Consider the following 21,341-nt stretch of genomic DNA (forward strand, 5'->3'; position numbering starts at 1 on the left):
ATCGATCTGGCAGCACCGGGCACAAAATGGCGAAATGGAATGATGGAAGTGAAGAGTGGAACGACGAGAATGTGGAACGAAGAGCTGAAAAAATAATTATTATTTTAAATTCCGTTTTGCCAGCGAAATTCCTCTCGCCTCTGCGTCCGTGTGCGGTGCGTGAAAAAGTGTGAAATAGCGTGGCGAATACCCTGCCAACAATCGCCGAATGTGACAATGGAGCGGGCAAAGTGCAACGGAGGCAATATTGCAGATGCAAAGAGCATGGCATGTCGTCAAATAGAATAAATTAAGTTTTTTGCGAATTATGAAAAACCAATCGCTGTACTCTGGGGTGCGCGCGTATGCGTGTGTGTGTGTGTGCGCCCGTGCGCGTGTATTGGAGCGAGCGTAAACGAGCAGAGCGGAGATAGAAAAACGGAGAAAAGCAAAAAAGCAAAAGCAGAACGAGGCGCAAGCAAAGAATCTGTCAAAATACAAAATAAGAATTTGCATTCAAATTAATTAACCAAAATATAGCCCACAAACCGTAAAATCTGGCGGCAAATACGCATGTTTTCGCATTCTCTGTGTGTGTGTGGGGGCCAGGCCAGTGTGTATAAGTGCAGTGTGAGTGCAGTGCGAAGCCAACAACAACAACAAAAACAAAAACAACAAAACTAGAAAAACAACAACGCAACGTAATACGTAAGGCGGCAAAAGTCTCTTTACTTTATTTCTTGAATTTTATTTTTTTTTTTTTGTTGTATCTGCTGCTGTTGACGTATTTGAGATATATAAGTTGCGTGAGCTCTTTCGGATCGGCTGGGAATTATGCAAAAGAGCAACAAATCGAAGGCGGGCGGCAAACTGCAGCAGCACCATACAAATATAAATAGCGGAAAGGTAAAAAAAAAAACAAAAGCAACAACTATAGGAGGGGGAGGAATTTTGTTTTAAAGGTTTAAAGGGGTCTAGGGGGGATATCTACAAATAAAAAATAAGGCAAAAAAAAATACTGCTGAAAAACCTTTCAATTGGTTTCAATTGGCAAATGCAATTGTTCAGCATTACATTTGCATTACATTGCCCGCGTGGGAGGGGGGGACAGAATAAGGGGGACTGCAGCGCACCCCACTTGCACTTTTGCTGCCCTCTCTTAAGCTCCCTCTCTGCTCTCGCTGCCTCTCCTCGCCCATTCCGCTTTACAAACTTTTGCGACGAACAAGAACAATAATAATCAAAACAAAAATGTTTAAAATCCATTTTCTTTCGCTTCTCCTTCACCCACCACTCATTTCGCACTCAGCGCGCTGTCATTTGTCTTGCGCCTCCTCCTCTTCTTCGTACTCGGCCCCCCGCCTCCTCCTCCTCCTTCCTCCACCAGCCCAACCGCCCACAGCAACGTGAGCCAAACAGCTGTCTCGCTTCCTCGTGCACACAGGCCAGAAGCCAGCCAAGAAGAGACGCAACGGAAACGAAGTTGCCTGGAACGCAACAGTGGGACGAAAACACTCCACCATGGGCATAAAAGCGCTTCCAACTGTTGCTCGAAATAATTGTCATTTCAATGAAAATTATCAAAATATGGCCTAAATTAATGGCTTTTAATTTTAATAATATGCTAATTTGTGGCTTAGCTTTGAATTAAACACTTAATTTATTTAATCTTTGGGTTTAATTCAAGGCATTTGTCATAGAAACCATTGCTGATTAGTGACACAGAGAGCATGGTGATAACCTGTTGAATCATTTTTGTTTTTAAAGCCAGCATAATATCAGAAAAGATTGCTTTGTACTTATCCTGACTAAAAAAATATTAATAATTATAATTATAAATATTTTTTTTAAATGCAAATTAAGTTTCGTTTTATTTCTAGAGCTTCAAAGATCAAGTAGTTTGTTTTAACTTCGTAAATATTTCAAATGTGTGTCTAATTTGTAATTAAACTTAAAGTTTAGAAGCTTTTTAAAAATAAAAACAAAAAACTGTAAAAAAAAACTCCAATTGGAAGTTGCGTATGCGAACATGTGAGCGAAAGGGAAAGCACTGTGGGCCTAAAAAAAGAAACAACAAATAAGCCGCTTAAAGTGCGATTGATGATAAGCTCTTTGGGAGAGAACCGCTTTGGAGAGTGAGAGAGAGCGTGCGAGAGAGAGCCTCATTTTTGAGTGGGCGGCCGACCTTTGCCAATTTCTTTTCATTCCTTTTTCTTGACGCCGTTTTGTTTTGATTTCGAATTTCTTATGCGGCCGCCTAAAATCCAAGACATTCCTGCATGAACTTTTATTTTTATTTTTATTTTATTTTTTTTTATTAAAAATGGTCTAAAAAAGTTATAATTTAATTCAACTCACTAAAGTACCTCAGAAGTGCCACTTTCTCATGCCTGTGGTTGCATTTTGAAGCCAACTCTGGAAGTTGCAAGACCACCGAGTCTTCTTCCAACTTGCCTCATCAAGCCTCCCAGGATCCTTCCAGCATTCCTCTGTTTGTTTTTGTTGTTTTTTTTTGACAATACTTGGCAAAAACTTGCAAAAAAACAACAACAACTCGCAGGCACTAAAGGCTTCAAGCTCCAATACGTGCCATTGAAAAAAAAGACGTTTCCCTGGAACTGGTTTGGATTTCGCTTTTCGGTTTGGTTTGCTTTTCTTCCTTCGGGACGGAGGCGGTCTTTACGAGAAAATGCCAACAAAACTAAACCCATTCGGTATTCCCGGGTTTTGCCAATAAAATTTATAAAAAAAGGCACCACTCAAGGTTAAACACTAATTTTAGGGATGATTTTTGAGTTTTGAATTTAATTAATTCCTTGCAAGGTATTTATTAAATGAAAAATATTTGGGCTAATACAAAATTAATGCAATTATTTAAAAGGTTTATGTTTAAAAATATATTTATGCTAAGAACCTTATGCTAAGAACTATGCCTTCTATAGAACTAGTTTAAAAAAAGCTTTAAAAAATAATAATATTTTAAAATTTATTGGCCACTAGGTTTTCAAAAACTCTTTATTTTCAAATAGCTAATACCCAATAAGCTAATAAAATATAATAATCCAAAATAGTAATAATAAATAAATTAATAAATGGATAATAAAATCAAATCAAATAAAAAATCAAATAAAATGACAAGAATATTAACTGCAAATATAAATAAACTTGAATAAAATCGAGAAAAATGTTAAAATATTAAATATTAAAAAGGTCCAGGCATCAGGCATGATAGATGTACCTGCAGGCTATTGGTCATTCGACCAAGGAGCACCTCCTCACTCCCCTACCTATCAGCGGCATAGTTTCCCCCTTACTGGCCCCACTTCTGCCGTCCTATGCCTCCCATTCTCGGCACACAATGGATCGACTGGCTGGGACTCCTTTTTATTGCATCTTCAACATGTGGTTGGTGGTTAGTTGGTGGCTAGGTGGGTTGGTGGTGTTTTGAGGCAACAATCCCAGCTCAGTTGCATTGGGAACGGCAGTTGGCCAAGACCTGGAGCGAAGGAGCCTGGAAAAGGGGGGACCTAGGGACCTGGGGGACCTCGCCGAATGCAGCGGCATTACTTTTCTGTATTGATTGGCTCTCTGGTGGACCCAACCTGTCCGCAATCGACTAACGATTTTCACGCTTTTTTCTTCCAGCAGGACACGCAACGCGGCTCAAAGCCTCAACAACAACAACAACAACAACAGTAACAGTAACAACAAGGAAAACCTCACACACACACTCACACACCACCAAGGTGTAGAACAAAAAAAAAAGAAACTCCAAGTGAATAAAAAATAGAATTAAAAAAATGGCTGCCGTGCGAGGACATCAGTACTTCAGCCTGCGCTGGAACAACTACCAGAACACAATGACTTCGGTGTTCCAGCAACTGCGCGAGGATCTCTCCTTCGTGGACGTCACTTTGTCCTGCGAGCACGGCTCCCTCAAGGCCCACAAGGTAAGTGAATGGAATCCCTCAGATAGTTCTTCTTCTAAACTACTCCTATTTGGTTCTTCTTCCCAAGGTCGTCCTCTCCGCCTGCTCGACGTATTTCCAGAAGCTCCTGCTGGAGAATCCCTGCAAACACCCCACCATCATCCTGCCCGCCGACATCATCTTCACCGACCTCAAGACCATCATCGACTTTGTCTACCGCGGCGAGATCGATGTCACCGAATCGGAACTACAGGTGAGTCGGTGCCGAAAGGTGTTAATGCGGGACAAGCCGGTCTAGGAGACGGTTCTGTAAACAAGGAATATAGGTTATTGTACGATCTATTATTTGCAAGAATTTGCATAAGAAATATTGATGCATCTGTGGCTAGGAGATGTATTTTATTGATGTATCTAATCTGATATGTCTAATATATCTATAAATATTGGCATTTGAAGATATCTCCAGGGCTATGCTTAGGGACATTCTTAAGGAATAGGTTGAAATAATTGAATAAATACTGAAGCCACGCTGTTATAACTCTCAAATATATGTAGAATCTATGAATGATATCAAAAAGGGCAACTATTCACTTTCCTGTTCACAGGACACTATAGGAAGAGGGCTCACTCAGGAACCTAGGAACTATGAATCTGTAGGCAGAGATATCGGATCGCCTAGACCCATCAAGGCTCGAACTTATTGTAATTGGAAAGCTGAAGAGTCAACGTGTCCAGAATACTTTGTGGTTTCAATTAGAAACACTGGATTTGTAAAGAATCTTCAAGCATTGTTAGAGTTACTAGGGGTCTGATAGGTCGCGGCTTAAAAATGGCTGTTGGTCAAAATGCTAATTAATATTAATATTATTATTATGAAAGATAGAAAAGTTTACAAAACTAGACTAACTTAATGATAAAGCGCTGGCTACGGTGGCCTTCGGAAATTTAATATAAATATAATCTATCGAAGATAATGGAACTAAGTAATGGATATAATTTTTTAGAATACATCAATTTTCTCCACGCTCTGTTTATATCTATTCTTACAAGGTTTTATTGTATAAACTATATAAACTTTATATTAGAATATTCTATTCTATAAAAAATATAATACCAAAACATGAATGAACCTTAAAGAGTCAAGGATTTAATATCCTACAAAGGTTAATTATGACTTTTATAAATTTTATAAAGGAAGGAGATTATATATATTCTTTAATCCTAGGCCCTAGAAATCAGGTATCAGGAAAAGGAAAAGGGCCTTCAAGGCTTTACTTTGTAGGGATATAGGGCTTGGTAGAAATTAGAAATTTGAATCTCTTTGAAAAAAAGAATTTAAATTGGTTCCATAATTAAATAAAGAATAATTTTATAACGTATTTCAAGATTTTCCAAAATTGCCAGACTTAATTTTGAGTGCAATGATACAAAAATTCATCAAAACGAAAAAGAATCTAAATGTTAGATTTGATATACAGGGTTTTAAATGTTTTATTAATTGTGTTTTAATTAAAAAGCACTGTAATTTAATTAAATAGCGAAACTACAAAAGAAAACAAGCATTCCTCGCATTACTATTTCTTGTAGTACTGATTCAAATAAATCTGAATAATTAAACTTCACTCAAAAAAAATATATCTATTAGTTTACTTATCCAAGGCAAATTAGAATCTATTTTTTATGGCCTGGGGGAGTAAACAATTTTAAACTGAAGGAGCTACCAGATGGGCAGGTTCTGCTTTCTTCGATAAGATAACTCCAAGTAGAGACTATTTTTAGAATTTTTTTATTTCCAATTTATTGGAAAATCTGTGACTGATAAAGGATCTATAACACTAATGGATATTAACTTTTTGATTTTTGTACCTTCATAGGAAGAGAAATATAGCTTAGTTAAGAAAAATATCAAAAAACCAATAGTTTCTCTCCAAAAGTCAATAAACTAGTTGTTGTTATTTATTTTTCTTTGCAATCAGGCCTTTTATTGGCGTATCTAGTATCTAGTATCATTAGATTCGTTATCATTCATTCGCAACTGGTTGCTGGCAAGTGCCTTCCAATTATGAAACAGACTGTAGCCGCATTTACCACCTCCTAATCGGTGTGTCAACAAACAAAACATCCAGCCAGCCAGCCAGACCACGAATATTGTACTTTTTTAAACCGAACCCACAGATACAGAGGCGTGTGTGTGGAATCCACTCTGTAGATACACAAATAGAGATTGGTTCGGACACAATTACTGTCAGGGTCGTCGGTTTATCTGGGCGCAGTCCGCCCCTCCGCCTCCGCCCTGCCTCCCATATCTATTCGAATTCCACCCACTATAAAACCCGTCAGATACACGCCGAGAACTTTGGACATTTTTTGTCATTTGGGGATAGTAGTTTTTATCTTTTGGTACCTTTCAACCTTTTTATCTTTTTTTTATTAATTCTATTACTTTAAATTATCTAATAATGTCATATACTATCAACCTTAAATGTGAAATAACATATTTTTAAATCTGGGGATTATAAAACTGAATTAAAATCATATTCGAGTTTATATTACAAGTTCTGTTAAAAGTTGGCAAGTTTTAAAAATTATGTTTATATTGATATTTTTATGTATTTTAAGAGATTTTATATTGGAAAATGCTTATATTTTCCTTTATTCCTATAGTTTTAAATCTTAAATTTAAGATTGAAGTATCTAAGTGAAAAATATTTTTGAATTTCCCCCGAAAATGCTGAAAAGCAACATCTATGATGTAGTAATTTTATACTTTTCGAAAAATTTCTACAAATTAAGAATTAAGGAATTCGAAGTGAAACCCATTTTATATACTCTTAGAAATCGTATTTTAATAAACCCTATAATGGTATCCTTTTACACTTTACTATACTAAATAGTATAAAGTTTATTGCTCCCTGAGCTATTGCGTGATTCGAGCCGTACGATATGCGGCAGCGATTCGATAGGATCAATTGGAGTGGGCTTTACTTTAAGTGTGCGGCCAGAGCCATTCCAAATATTGTTCAAAAACAATTTAATGGACTCTACTTAGTCCATACCTTAGTCCATATTTATGAAACCCGGTCGTTGTGACCACTCCTTAAAACTAGAAATCATCAATCCAGGATATATCCTATAGCTACCATATAAATAAGCAATACAATCGCCATAACTTTTTGGCATTTTTTGTTTAAGATGTAATTCTCCTAACTAAAGCATTTTTAAATGGGTTAAATAAACAATTCTGAAATATTTAATTACCGAAGAAAAGTATTTTTAACCTTTTTTTTTCTCCCAACGAGAACTTCTATATTTTTCTTTAAAACATATTTCTTCCGATTTTTTAAGTTTATTGGCAAATAATACCTTCTGAAAGAACATATTGACATCCTAATAGTTGATTATTTTAAAAAAGTCTTTAATTTCTGTCGGTGCATCAACGTGCCCCTCGGCTTGTTGCCGCTGTGTTGCATTTGATGACAACGCCCCATTGTAATTGTCATTTGTGTGCTTCATTAACTCTTGTTGTCGACGATTGCTCCGGGGCATTGGGCATTGGGGATTGGAATACCTCCAATAAGTACATACACCTCCATATACTATACTTATCGGGTAAAAGTAGTGACTCGCCAAGCTATTGATACGGAATTCCTTCCACAAATGCCATGGTTGTTGGTAATTATTATTGATTTCTCTGCTCGGCACTCGGGCTTTTGCAAATATATCGATTCAGTTCAATAATTAGCTTAAGATTTAATCTAAAAAGGTAGAAAATGGGTTATTTTTAGAGGGGAATAGGGTGTATTTTAGAAATTATGGGTTTATTTTTAAAGAAATTAAATTATTTTAATCATTTATTATGTAATTTAAAACTTGGAATTAAACCCATTTGTATCCCATATCCCTGGTTTGAAATAATTTGGTTCTTAACTTTTCAAAAACTGTTTTTTGAAAAGCGGTTTTTGATTCTTTTTCAAGATTCAAGTAGAAAAAAATCCTAAATAAACAAACATATTAAAAATTGAATAAAAAATTAATTCTTCCTTAATCACTTATTTTTATAATTTTAATTGAATATTCAACTTTTTTGCCGAATAACAGTAAACAGCATAAATCAGCAACACTGTTAACCGTTAACATTAACATATTTAAGCAGCAACCTTTCTTTAGCCGAGACAGCCACCACATTACAGCCGCGTCCGCGATTAACAGTGGTGGTCGTCGGCAATGTCGACCGCTTGAGTCGCTTTCCCTTTCCTCCCATTTGCTGAGCTCCCTTCTTGGCACCAACGAGCAAATAAATGCTCAACTTGCCTCGCGCTCAAGTCGCTGCTGCTTCTCCTCAGCGTATGAGGGAAAAAAAATGGCTCAAGCTGACGCAACGCTCAAACGGCGGTCCAGGTCCCACACCCCCAAGCCCCCCAACCTCTCTCTTCCGGTGGCACACACACACACGCGTACCTCTCTTTCCGCTTCTTCTTCTTCTTGCGGCGACTGGCAGACGACGACTTCCCATTCATGCTGCCGCACTCCCCACCACCCCCACGCCCCATTCCCCACCCGTCGCTCTTTCTCTTTCATTGCGCTTGTTGTTTTTGTCACAGACGTGCGCTCCATTTTTATATTTTCGCTGCAAAAGTTTTGCCGGCCATCTGTGATGCCCAGCCAGCCCAGTCATCCCTCCCCCTCTTCAGTTTCCACAAGTTGCCGATTTTTTTTCCGCTCCTATTTGGCGACTATGTTTGTGGGTGTTTGCTGGTGTGTGTGTGTGCGTTGGTTTGCGGTGGGGTGGAGGGCCAGCTTACAACTACAACGGTACGTGTTTGTTGTATCTCTTTCGTTGTCGCCGTTGTTTCTGCACATGTTCTTGGAGTTTCCTCCTTCTCCTTCTCAGTCTCCACCTTTGCCGCCCCCATCGCTACCCCACCTCTACTTTATGTATTAAAACTTTTTTTCGCCCATTTTTATTTTGTGCTTCGCAGCCGCCGTTCTTCTTGTTCTTGTTCTTGCTTTTGTTGTATTTGCCCTTGTACTTTTGTATGTTTTTGCGTCGTCGTCGTCGTCGCCGTCGACCGCAACTTCTCTGTCACGGCGCTAGTGTGTGCGTGCGTGTGTGAGTTGGAGCTTTGACGTTGACGTCGTCTTTGGCTTGGTGCGTATTTTGGCTTTACTTTTATTCGCGCGATTGTATGTGTGAATGGGGATATTTTTTTTTGGTTTTTTTCTGCCAGTGTGGTGGCCCCCTTTTTTTTTGGCGCGTCCGAGTCGCCTTGAAAAATTTGTATGGCTGCGACGGCGAGTGGACTTCAGATTGGCAATGCTAGTGGAGACGGGATTTGGGAATGGAAGTTTCCGAACTGGCCATGTGCAGTGAAGTGTTCCCCCCCGAAAAACAAAAAAAATTTGTTTTCAAAAAGTTACTCTTTGTCAGTTGGTGATGGGGGAGGGGGGCAGGGGGGTTAGCTGTCCAAGAAAATGAGTTCTTATTGAAACTTTTTAAAAACTATGTACATAAATAAATTACAAAGTCAGCTTAATTAGTGGAATTAAAGCCGGACAAAGGCCGGTCGGTCGGTCGTTCTTTAAGTTTAATTTTCAAGTCGAAAAACTTTTGTGACGAAAGCACTTTGTTGTTCTTGTTAAACAAATAAAATGTAATTGAATTAGTAATTGTTTATTTTGTAGTTTTAGACTTTAATTTAAATTCCACAAATCATTAAAAAACAATTTGGATGGCATTCTGAGCGGGTTGGGTCCACCCCAAAAAAGAGCCACACTAAGAAAGCATATCTTGCACTTGTATGCAGGTCTCCAACGGTATGTTGTCCCTTTCGCTCATATGCCCGCTGACCCCAGCGTTGCCACTCTTCCTTCTTTATGCTCTCTCTCTGCTTCGTTTTTTGGGGTTAAGCTCAGATTCGATTTTCGCTAAGCGTTAATTAATGCTGGCGCTGCTTTAATGCTTTTAGCAAACGTGGTCAGCTCACACGCACACCCGTGTGTGTGTGTACAGGCACAGATGATTTAGTGTTGAGGCAGCCCCCCCTCACCCCCTTTTGAATGCATGTGTCTGCCACGCCATGTGCTTTGGTTATATGTATTTATTGCTATGTATTTTTTTCCTCTTCCTTTTTATTTTTATTTTTTTTTTTGCTGCAGGCCAACACTTGAGGGTCTTCCCAATGCGTTGTGCCCCCAGTCCCCAGTCCCACCCCCGCGTTGGCCTCATTGCATGTGTTACACCTCGCTCCCCCCCGCCGATTCCTCTTCACCTTTATCTTTGGCCAACTATGTGAGCAGCTGAAACTGACACAAACACAAGTACAAACACAAGACAGAGACAGAGACGGAGGCGGAGAAGGAGACGGAGACAGCGAGAGGAGGCAAGGTGGACATCAGTTAATGGGGTGGCCCACCCCGCCCGGACTCTCATTCTCCCACTCACTCCCACTCCCGCTGCCTCCCCCGTTGGTTCGGTGTATGTCTGTGTGTGTGTCGTTGCCTCTCTGTCTGAACCACTTGGCTTGCATTTTTTCCGATTTTTTCTTTCGTTCTTTCTTGCAAACAATTTTTATTTTTCTGTGCAGAATTACTTTTTTCTTTTCTCCGCCGCCGCTCTCTGAGCATTTTTTTGCGCCCCACGGCACGTCGCCAATGTGTCTCAGTATGGGTGAACGGGGAGTATGTGTGTGAGTGAGAGAGCTCGCTGGGCTTTGGGCTTGCAACTTTGAACTTTTCGAAGGAAACGGACCAACGGGTGATGTCGAAGGGGAGGCGGCGAAGAAATAAAAGAAAAAATCGAAATTGAGTGAAGCGCAAAGAAAAAATTTTTTTGCTCGCCCTTGTCTATGTGTGTGTGTGTGTGTGAGTACCCCCCAACAATGGCCGCTACTCACACAGCCACACTGAGGTATCCCCATACACTTTCGTTCTCAGTCCAAGTCGTAGCCTGGCCACCTCTCCGCCCCCTCCTCCCTTGAACCATTTCGTGGGGACGACGCTGCGTCTGTCCAGTTCCATCACGATTTTTTTCCTGTTCAACTTTTCGTCCTGCTTCTTGTCTTCGGATTCGCCTGCTAGGTGGAGCTCCTCTGGTTTCCTTCTCCTCCTCCACCTCCTTCTCAACGTGCTTGCTTCATTGTTGTTGTTGCTGCTGTTTTGGCCAGAGAGCACAATTTTTTTCTGCGGCCTCACGAAACGTGCATTGTTTTTTCTGCACAGTGGGATGAAAAGGGTTTTTTTTAGTTTTACATGGAAGATGATACTTACATATATAATTAATTTTTCAATTGTAAATTTTTGTTTTAGAATATAAAATAAATAAATTTAAATAAGTTTTTATATAATAATAGACTTATATAATTATTTTTTCAGGTGTTAATTTTTGTTTTAGAATATAAAATAAATAAATTTAAAGAAGTTTTAATATAATATTAGATTAAGTTGCAATTGAAAATAATTTGTTCCTCAAATATAGTGATTTTCTGGAACTCTAGATCCAAACCACATTAGTCTTTGGAACAAAAGACATTTTTGATTGCTTTGATTTTTTCCGGAAATTATAAAGTCAACGGAAACTTCGAAATAAAAACAATTTCCCAGCTTTAGTTGGCTTAGAATGTTAACCCTGGTCCTGGTCGAGGAACTGTTTCCAATTAGAAGGACCTCGCCAGATTCCGGCTACCACCAGTTCGAGCTGACCAGTTCGAATTTCCAATTCATTCGCGAAATGTCCACACCCATTTTTACATCCATGTTGCTTGTTCTCGCTTATGGCCATCCTCATCTAACAGAAGCAACAACAAACCTGAATCCTGCATCCTGGACACTGGACCGTTCATCAATTGCTGCACTATTTTTTTATTTTTTGTATTCGGTGCTCATCTGTTTCATTGTTTTTGCCACTACTGACTGGCAGGAGTCGCCTCCGCTGCCTGGTTCTTGGGGCAGTCTACGCGACAACCAAACACAAATCATGGCCAAGAGAATGGGAATTCATCTCCAGTTAATGGGCGTCGCGAGTCGGAAGTCTGAGTTTGAGTTTGAGCCGGTTTCTAGTATGGAATTGGGTGTTGGCGCCCAGGGTGTGGGAATTCTGTAGAATCGGTGTGTTGGTCAGTTTGCTGGTCATTTTCTAAGGGTGCTATGTACTGCGGCCGTTCGTTCCTATGTATTTTACTCGCTCTTTCTTTGTCCCGCTTTTGAGGTTTTGCGCCCTCCTCTTCTTTCGCACACAAGTTTGTTAAGAAATGTGCTCTCATCAATAATGCAAATTGTTTTCGAGCGCTTTTTTTCCAGCTGCACCCCACTGTGCGCGTGCTGAGCCGCAATTTTTTTTCCACCGCTTTCTTGCCCCCTAGTTGTTGTTGTTGTTGTTGTCAGTTGGCGCTCAGGCTCAAAGTTTCTTCTCATTTTTTTTTCAGCCTCGCCTGCTGCTTGAGCACTTTTCTGAGCCTGTGTATGTGTGTGTGAGTTGCGGCTTGTGCTTATGTTTTTTTTTTTTTTTCGCCTTCTTTTTACTTTTTTTATTTTTATGTGCAGAGAGCGTCGCTGCTCAGCCGCTCTGCCGGCTGCCTCTGCTCTGCATTTTTTTCCGATGGCGACCGATTTTTTCGCCACCGCTGTACGCTACGCTGCTGGCTTGTGTGTGTAGGTGAGTGTGTGTGAGTGCTTTTGCTCCTTGCTTTTGCTAATCGCTAGCGTTGTCGTCTTTTGGCATCATTCTTTTTATTTGTAATTCGGTTCATCATCATCGTTCATCGTTCTGTCGCATGTATGTAACTGTCTCCTCGCTAGCTCTCTCTCTTTCTGCGGGTGTATGACTGTGTGTGTTGGTTGGTGTGTGTGTGTGTGTGTGTGTGTGTGTGATGTGGCGTCGCTGCTGCTGGCTTTCTTGTGTTGTTGTTGCTGTTGCTTTATATTTTTTTTTTTGCCCGCCTCCTCCACCCATCTTCTTCCTTTGCCTTCTTGCTGTTTCTTCTTCTTCTTCGTGCTCTGCAGCGGCAGTGGCGGCGGCGGCGGCGGCAGCAGCGGCTACGGTCAATGCTGCCTGCGCTGCCTCGCCAGCCATCAGACAACATTTGTATTTGTGCTCGGTGGGTCTCGCGCTTTCGATCTCCCGGACACCACGGACTCGGACTCGGACTCGGACACTCGACCGCCGCCGTAATTATTCCGCTAGCCATTCGCCGCGCAATCATCGAAAAACGCTGGCTGGCTGGCCTGGCCCTGCTTGCTTGCCACTTGGTGTGGCCTCCTTTAATTACCTAAGCAACGCAGAAGGCAACATCATACGATAAACGGAAAATAGTGATTTCGCCAAAAACTCACATGTGCTTAAAATAAAACTCGCCGTGTCAGTAGTCTCCTTTCCACCTGATCCCGTTATTTGTGTGCTTCCGCTCCCGCTCTCGCGCTCTCTCTCCTCCGCGCCCTCTCTCCTGTTGGCGCCTTGTTCGAAAATCAGAGTCAGACAGCCGGCTGCAGACGCATAAAAAATTCAAGCTGGCAAAAAGAAGAACACAAAAAAAATACAAATAAAAACGAAAAGAAAAGCTTTACGTTTTGCATTACGTAGTAAAAGGCATTCCCTCGCACACACACACACACACGCACACACATCCAAATACCAAACAGGCGTCAAACACATGTCGCTGTGCTCTTGAGTGCCGGAAGAAAGTATGCGTTTGTGTGTGTGTGTTGTGGGAGAGGGGGGACGGGCGATTCCCATTTATGATTATTTTTTATACAATATTTCGCGTTTATTTACTTTATGTGCATTCGCCTTTGGTCGCGCTATTCGCGTGTTTCGCTTCTCTCTTCCCCTCCAAATTCTTCGGTTTATTGAACTAGCCAGATTAATGTCGCGTTCTATTTGTTTACGCTTCTCTCTCATTCACTCTCTTTGCCTGCTTATTCCATTGATATCAGTTTCCTTTTTAGCGATTTCCAAACACTGGAATTGTGACGACTAATTAACAAAGTCACGTGTTGACAAACGACATTCAAAGACAACAAACAAACAAACCTACTCGAGAGTAGGAGACAGAAAGCGACCTTCTCTGTCTCACAACGATTGCGTCCTATTCAAAAAAAAAAAAAAAAATAATAATAATAATAATACAAATAATTCATTTTGCGTGCTCTACTTAGCCACTCATTATTGTTTGTGCTTCACACTCATCACACACACACACCGACACCTTCACACACACACACGACAAAAATATCTATAATTTTCTCTAATTTTGGGTAAAAAAAAAAAAAAGAAAAAAAAAACAGTTTTTTGTATGAAATTGATTCCGTCACGTCGTCTACTACAATTTGTCTCCAAACAACTGGAAAATCCTAACGGCACTCTTCCCGCAAGGAATAACATCCGAAACTCTCCAATCACAAAAGGTATGGAAAATCCAAATATTGTTGCCTAGCCATAGGCGCAGTTTAGTGCGTGTTTTTTTTTTTTTCTTTTTGTTTTAGGGCTAGGTCACATAAAATAATACCATTAATTAGATATACCACCTAACCCTCGAGAACACACCCTCGCACGCACACACACACACACACACACACTGCCACACTGCCTCGCAATTAGAGGCCATCAGAATAACGGCAAAACTAACGGAGACATAACGGAACGCCAGCAAAAATCTACAAAAGCCCACAAAGTTGTTGTAGAAATTTTGCGGGATTCTTTTCGCATTTGGGGCGCACCCAAAAGTGGTTTTGTCTTTTGCGTAGCTGCGTTTTCGAAGGATATTGAAGGATATTGTATCGATAAGGTGTAGGGACTCGAAGAAGACATGGAATTATACAGAAATTTCTAAGGTTTTTTTAGAGAAAGAAAGATAAAATGTTCAAATTTGCTTCAAATTTATGGCAGAACTCGGAAAACTCTACTCGCAATAGCAGTTTTTTCATCTTAATTCAATTAATTTCGCTTTGCTTCGTTATCCTCATGATTTGTAAGGATTTTAAGACAATTAGACATGACCATTAGACCTAAATTCTTACAAAAATTAAAAGTTAATTTTTCATATAAATTCTTAAAGATAGTAAAATACTAGTAGTATTTAGTCTGGAAAAGTGGGAAAAACGTTGTATTTATGTTTAAAAGTGGGGAAAATGGAATAAAAACTGAACTTTGAATCTTTTTTAAATCTTAAAGATGGTTAAAAAAAAGTGGTGGTTTTATTTTTGGTAATTTTTAATTAAAATAATGTCTATTTAAACTAATATATAAAGTTTATATGAATTTGGCATTTTACGTGACATTTTTAAAAAGAATATTGCAGTATATGAGAGTTGGTCGCATTATTTAACTTAATTCTGAACACATTTTTTGGTTTAGGAAAATGTTTAGGTAACTTCATAGAATTGACAATATTTTGCACGGAATATTTGAATATAATTTCATTATAGTCCTGAAAAACTCTAAAATATTGTAGGAAAATAGTAAAAAAAACGAATAGCTAAAAACTAAACTAAAATATTGTTTATTCAATATAAAGTTTTTCAACTTTTCAACTTTTCATAGAATTGCATTTATTTTTTATGGGATTATTTGAGTATAAAACCATTATGGTCTTGAAAAACTAGGAAATATTGTTTAAAAAATGATATTGAAGCTAAATTTTGAACCTTTTTTAAAGATTGGTTCTTATTTTTGTAATTATTTAATTAAAATATTGTTCAACAATTATTTAAAGTTTATATGATATTTTGAATAAATTTTAGATAACTTTTTATGGAATTAAAAATATTTAGATGAATACATATTTGAATTTGTTTTTAGGAAAAATGGTATAAAAACTAATATATAAAAACTGAACTAAAATATTGTTTATTTAAACAATATTTACAGTTTTTATGATATTTTGAACAAGTGTTTAACTTCTTATAGAATTGCAAGTATTTTTTACGGAATATTTGAATATATTTCATTAAAGTTCTAAAACACTAAGAACTAGTGTAGGAAAAAGGGTAAAAAACACTAAACTTTGTACATTTTTAAAAGGAAAAATGGTTTAATTAAGAGTTGGTCACACTATTTTAATTAAAAGAAGGAAGAAATGAAAGTAAAATATTGAAAAGTGACATTCTTTTTGGTCATTATTATTGATTTTGAAATTGGAAGCCTATTAAAGTGCATTCGTCACTGAAATATTACCTCGCAAGGTGATTTTGTGTTTGATCCTTTGAAAGTCCTTGGCAGGTCCACTAAAAGCCTGCCCTGAAGAACGGCCAGCTTTGATGTTGTTTGCCGGGCTTGAAGTGCATAGTTGCACTCGAAGCAGCTAACGGCCAGCTCCAGGAGCCTTCATAAAAGTTTCCTCCTCCCAGAAACCAATCAATACCTCATACCTCAACCCGTAGTGGCCAAGTGCAATCCGGCAAAAAGTTCACACATCAAGCAGCAGCCCAAAGTTCGTCAAGTGGCTAAAATGGAATGAAGCTGCTGCTGCTGCGAAGCCAAGGGCACCTCGTATCGGTGGAAGAACCCAGCGATCGCGGAGTAGAAGTCTGATATTTAAGAACAAAGGGCCTTCAAATGATAAGGTCCGAGAGCTGGTGGCATTGGCCATTCTGGGGTTCAGTCCTTGTGGCAGTCGCAGATGTGCACTCACCAACAGAACTGGCAGGACAGGGCCGGGCTGGCAGGACCTGCTATGACCCAAAGCCCTCCTCCAGGCTCATCTCCCCTCATCCCTACTGTCTCCTGTCTCGGTGGAGAGGCGACGATTATGCGCCGGCTTGGCCTCACTTGTGTACAATGGCGGGTTATCAAGTCCAACCAGCGGGCCGGGCCCCGACCCTCGACTGCTCGGCTAGGCCCTTCTGGAGGCTCCACTTCCATTTCCATTTGACCTCCCCGTTCTCCCTATTCGGCACTGCAAAAAATAGTCAAAGGACTTTAAATTAAAGAAGAGCTGGGAGAGAAAGTGGTATTTTTTCAAGAAACTAAAGTCAGAAAGACATTGTTTCAGAATATTTTGATTTTTTTCAGAATGGATTTTCTTTAGGATTTTAATCTTTAATTAAAAATTAGATTTAAACAATATTTTTTTTAAATTTTATAAAAAAAAAATGCTGGCAGGGAGAAAAAAAGTTAGAAATTTGACAAAAAATAGAAAAAATTATTACTTCAGAATGGATTTTCTATATTAAGAATCATAAATTATAAATGAGCATTAAAAGATTATTAAATCACAATTTAACAAAAAAATATATAAAAATAATGAGAACAGGTGCTAAGAGGTGCTAATCATGAAAATAAGATTTATCGAAAAGGTGGCCTCTTAGACCTAATAGCTCCTAGCTCAAGCCCTTTTTTAATTGAAGTTTAAATATTTTTGCATTGGACTTTAAATTGAAGTATTGTCGTTTTCTTTACAAAAGTTATGATGTCAAAGATGGACCTCAGTCAGGCTATAAAATATCACAAACAATCGGGTAAATCGAAAATCGGGTATCAAGTAATCGAAATTAACGAATATGATTGATATCTAGGCACTCTAAGGATCCTTAGGATTTTTTAAGGATTCCTAGGTAGGAGAAAAATCAGTTTTGAAAAACTAAGGCTTAAATGAATTTATTTTTTCGTTTAACTTGACTTTTTTTTAGAAACCCGAATGATATAACTTACTTGTCTTGAACTCTTACTTGAAAAACCTTCTTCGAAAGAGAATTGAATTAAAAAAGTTATTCGAAAGGGATTACTAAAGATTTGTAGTTATTTTTTTATATTTTTATTATAATTTTTATTCATTATTATATTTTATATTTGAAATTCTGATTTCCAGGATCCAAGGCTAGGATTGGAAAATAAAAACTGATTAGAAAACCTAAGCCTGAATTGCATTTCATTTCTGTTTCACTTAACTTTTTGTCAATACCATAGAGATTTTAGTTCAAAACCCCACAATTGGAAAAACTTATTTTTTTTAAGAATAGAAATATAGAATATAGAAAGTATAGAAATAAAAATATCTAAAGTTTAGTTCAGATTTGAATATAGTTTTTCTTAAGTAATTTTGTTGGTTATTAATTGTTTAATTTATAATTGAAATTCCATACACTTTCTTATCGACAAAATAGAAAAATAATTCAGACTTAAATTCTATAAAATTTCCCCAAAATTTCTCTAGAATTTCCCTAGAACTTCCCTAGAATTCCCCCTCCAAATAGATGAACTTCCAGTCTGAAGCAGAAATCGCATCTGTAGGAGACCTTTGTGGGATTTTTGCAGTGTGGGTCGGGTCCGAGAGTGTAGCCAAGTGTGGTGCGGCTGTGGCGGTGGCTGCTGCTGTGAGTTGTGTGTGGAGCGGAGAAGTGGCAAGTTGGGTGTAAGTGTGGGTGCATTGTGGATGGGAGGATGGTAGGATGATAGGATGGTAGAATGGGAGGGAGGCAGGGGCAGAGGCTGAGCTCGCTCAAGCATTTCTTGCTTATCACAAGCCTATTGAGCGAGCGGCTCTTCCTCTTACTGTTGCTGTTGTTGTTGTAGTTGTCATGGTGGCAGGGGCAACCCCACTCCATGCCCCTCCCCCTGCCCCTCCACAGCACAGTCACAGATAGCAGCACTGTAATCAGGGTATTTCCGTGCTGTGATTTTTATATTTTTCAATTTGTTTCCTTTTTTTTTTTTTTTTTTTTCTGGCCCATGCTCTGTCCCACTCGCTCACATTTTTTCTTGCATTCATTTGCCACTTTTTTAATTTCTTTTTAGTGCTCAAATGAGTCGCCAGGGTGGGTGGTTGGGTGGTAAAAAAAAATAAAGAGTGGTATGGAGTGGGAGGGGCGGGGAACCACCCCCAAGAAAAAGGCGAAAATTTACTGAAGAAAATCACAAGAAAATGTAAAACAACTGGACAAGCATTTTCATTTCATTGCTGCTCTCCTTTATTTGTCCTGGCCAGGCCCTGGACGGGGCTTTTTTAAGGGTGCCACGTCTCTGTCTCCCTCTGTCTCTCCCTCTCCCTCTGTCTCTGTCTCTCTCTGACTCTGATTTTTTTTTTTTCTTAATCGATCGATTGCGACTCTCTGCCAGAGTCGAGGCACATCAATCACAGTCAGCGGCAGGTCAGCGAAAAAGTATCTGAAAGATACTTCCTCCCCTCCCGCCCAGCGGCAGCAGTCGCGCAGTCCTCCGCACAAATCAGATAATAGAAATAAATAAACTTCTAAGCCGAAATGATGGTCGCAAATGCCTTCTGAGTAGCTTAAAGTTCGCCTCTGGCAGGTCAGGTGTGCCTCGCGCTTTTTTCACCTTTTTTTTTGGGCGAATTTGAACAATAAATGGTGGAAAAAAATGCAAATTCTTGATTTCAAAAGTGCTGAGTAAAGGATGTATTTTTAGAGAGGGGAGTGTGTCTGGTATTTGAGAGTTTAATTATCTCTTGGTCTTATCTTAATTAGTCTATACCTTAAATTATTTCCTTAAAGACTAGAAGTTCTAAGTATGAAAATTTCTATCTTTTATTATATCATTTATAAAAAGACTAAAGAATATCTAAAATTACTGAATGGAAAGTGAATGTTTTTATCCTTCCGGGGGGTTTCTTTTTTAAAAGTATTTTAAAATGGAGTATTTTAAGGGTTTACTTCCTGTGAAAATCTACATATTTGTTATGTTTTTTGTGCAATTTCATGTTGAAGTAAAGGGATTAAGGAATATTTTGTAAAGTTTTTACAAAAAATATAAATAATTATCGAATTATTCTTTGCTACAAGTATCTGTGATATCCTGAAATATCTTATTAACTAAATATAATATTAGTTTGATACATTTTTATTTAAAATTCAAAAATTTGTATCTATTTTTATATTAGCTAATCTATTTACCCAGATATACTTCCCAGACTACTAATAGGAATATTTGTTTAAAATAAATATGTATCTTGGGAACAGTTTCAAGTAGAAAAAAGGAATGAAAAAGGGTGTATTTCCTATTTTATAAAAAAGGAAACCTATAACCCATTTTCAAAACAAACTTCGAAGCTTTAACTGGTAAATTATATTCAAAAGTGTGTTTAAATTTGTTTAAATTAAAACAATATAGTAGAGAAATTAGTAGAGACAATATTTATTATGAGTTTTATTTTAAAAATCACAACATAATCATTATTTCATTAAGCTAAAAAATAAAAATACATACATAAATCATAAATACATACAAAAATACATAAATCAATACATAATCATTATTTTGTGGGTTTTAAAATACAATTAATAATAACAATATTTATTATTTATGGTCTCTGGAAATTAGTTTTGAAGCTACGATGGAAACTTTGGAACTTCAACTACAAATCTTACTGAAAAAACCCTATCAAAAAGGTCATAAAATAGTCAGAACGGCTTTAATTATCTTATTAGGCATTTATTTATTTATCATTAAAAATTAAAAAATAATTAAAAAATTATGTAGAAACTGTAATTAAAGACCCACTAAGCATGTATCTATTTTAAAATCGCATATAACCCAAAGTGGAAGAGACTCTTTTGCCAATCGGATATTGGAATAACTTTATCCGATTGTTCTCTCATGGGGGAGGGGGGTGGAGTCTTACTTTGTACATATCTCCGGGAAACAGCAGTAGTGGTCGTCCCCCATCCCCCATCCCCCTCCCATGCATTACACAATTCCCACTTGGAATTCAAATTTCAAACGATTGCATTTATTTTTTCTCCATCCAGAGAGGCAGGATGGATGGGCGGGTGGACTGTGAGAGGAGGAAGTATGGAACCACCACCCACCCAATCACTCCCCTTCCCACCACCTCCCCGCACCCCCTTCTCTCCTAAAAAACCTTCACCTACACCATTCATTGAACAATGCTATATAATTACATAAAAGTCAGCAGCTTGCTTGGTAGAAGCTAAAAAAAAAACGAAAAAAAAAACAGAAATGGAAGGAAACAGAAGAACTCTCATCCTCCTTTTTCCGCAACTCCGCCACCACCCCGCCCCTCCCCTTCATCAGGCACTAGTGCCAAATGGAAAAAATGGAAAAATCCCTTGTTTTAATTTCTCTTTTTCCTTTCGTTTATTTTTTGTTTTTTTTTTTTTTTCAAAGCACACCCAAAAAACAAAAACGAAACGAAAAAAAAAGTAAAATCCGCAAGGAGAAAAATATTCGCCCAGTACCGCCCCGCCTCGCCCACGCCCACACAACTACTAAATAACCGATTTTTTTTTTCGGAACGTTTCCAACTCATCAGCAGTTTTTTTTTTGTCGATTTCAGTTGTAGTTGTTGTTGTTGTTGTTGCCTTTTTGGGTTGGCTTCGGGTTTTTATTTCTCAACTAATCCCACACCTCTCCGGACCACGGGGCACACCCAGTGATTTCGTGATGCCATTCCCATTCCTCCATTCCCTCCTTTTCCACTCTCCAAAAGTATCCCCTTTCTCCCACTTTTTTGTTTTTTTTTTTGA

At 38.4% G+C, this 21,341-nt stretch overlaps 1 protein-coding gene and 1 long non-coding RNA gene across 5 annotated transcripts in view; one reads left to right on the plus strand and one right to left on the minus strand.

Annotated features, from left to right (window-relative positions):
* LOC6496604 (broad-complex core protein isoforms 1/2/3/4/5) overlaps positions 1-21,341 on the plus strand; it is a 63,814-nt gene continuing 42,473 nt past the window's right edge. For all 4 annotated transcript variants that reach the window (XM_044715605.1, XM_044715606.1, XM_032455667.2 and 1 more), the window contains exons 1-3: positions 1-885; positions 3,625-3,929; positions 3,997-4,161. In XM_044715605.1, the coding sequence (XP_044571540.1) occupies positions 3,780-3,929; positions 3,997-4,161 (315 nt within the window). In that variant the 5' untranslated portion in view covers positions 1-885; positions 3,625-3,779. The remainder of the gene's footprint in view (positions 886-3,624; positions 3,930-3,996; positions 4,162-21,341) is intronic.
* On the minus strand, positions 13,236-14,284 carry LOC116656218. The gene is made up of 2 exons (XR_004311216.2): positions 13,675-14,284; positions 13,236-13,409 (listed from the first exon to the last, which is right to left on the minus strand). It is a non-coding gene; the product is annotated as an uncharacterized LOC116656218 (long non-coding RNA).

Source organism: Drosophila ananassae, chromosome 3L, assembly GCF_017639315.1.
Source record: "Drosophila ananassae strain 14024-0371.13 chromosome 3L, ASM1763931v2, whole genome shotgun sequence".
NCBI classification, from domain to species: domain Eukaryota; kingdom Metazoa; phylum Arthropoda; class Insecta; order Diptera; family Drosophilidae; genus Drosophila; species Drosophila ananassae.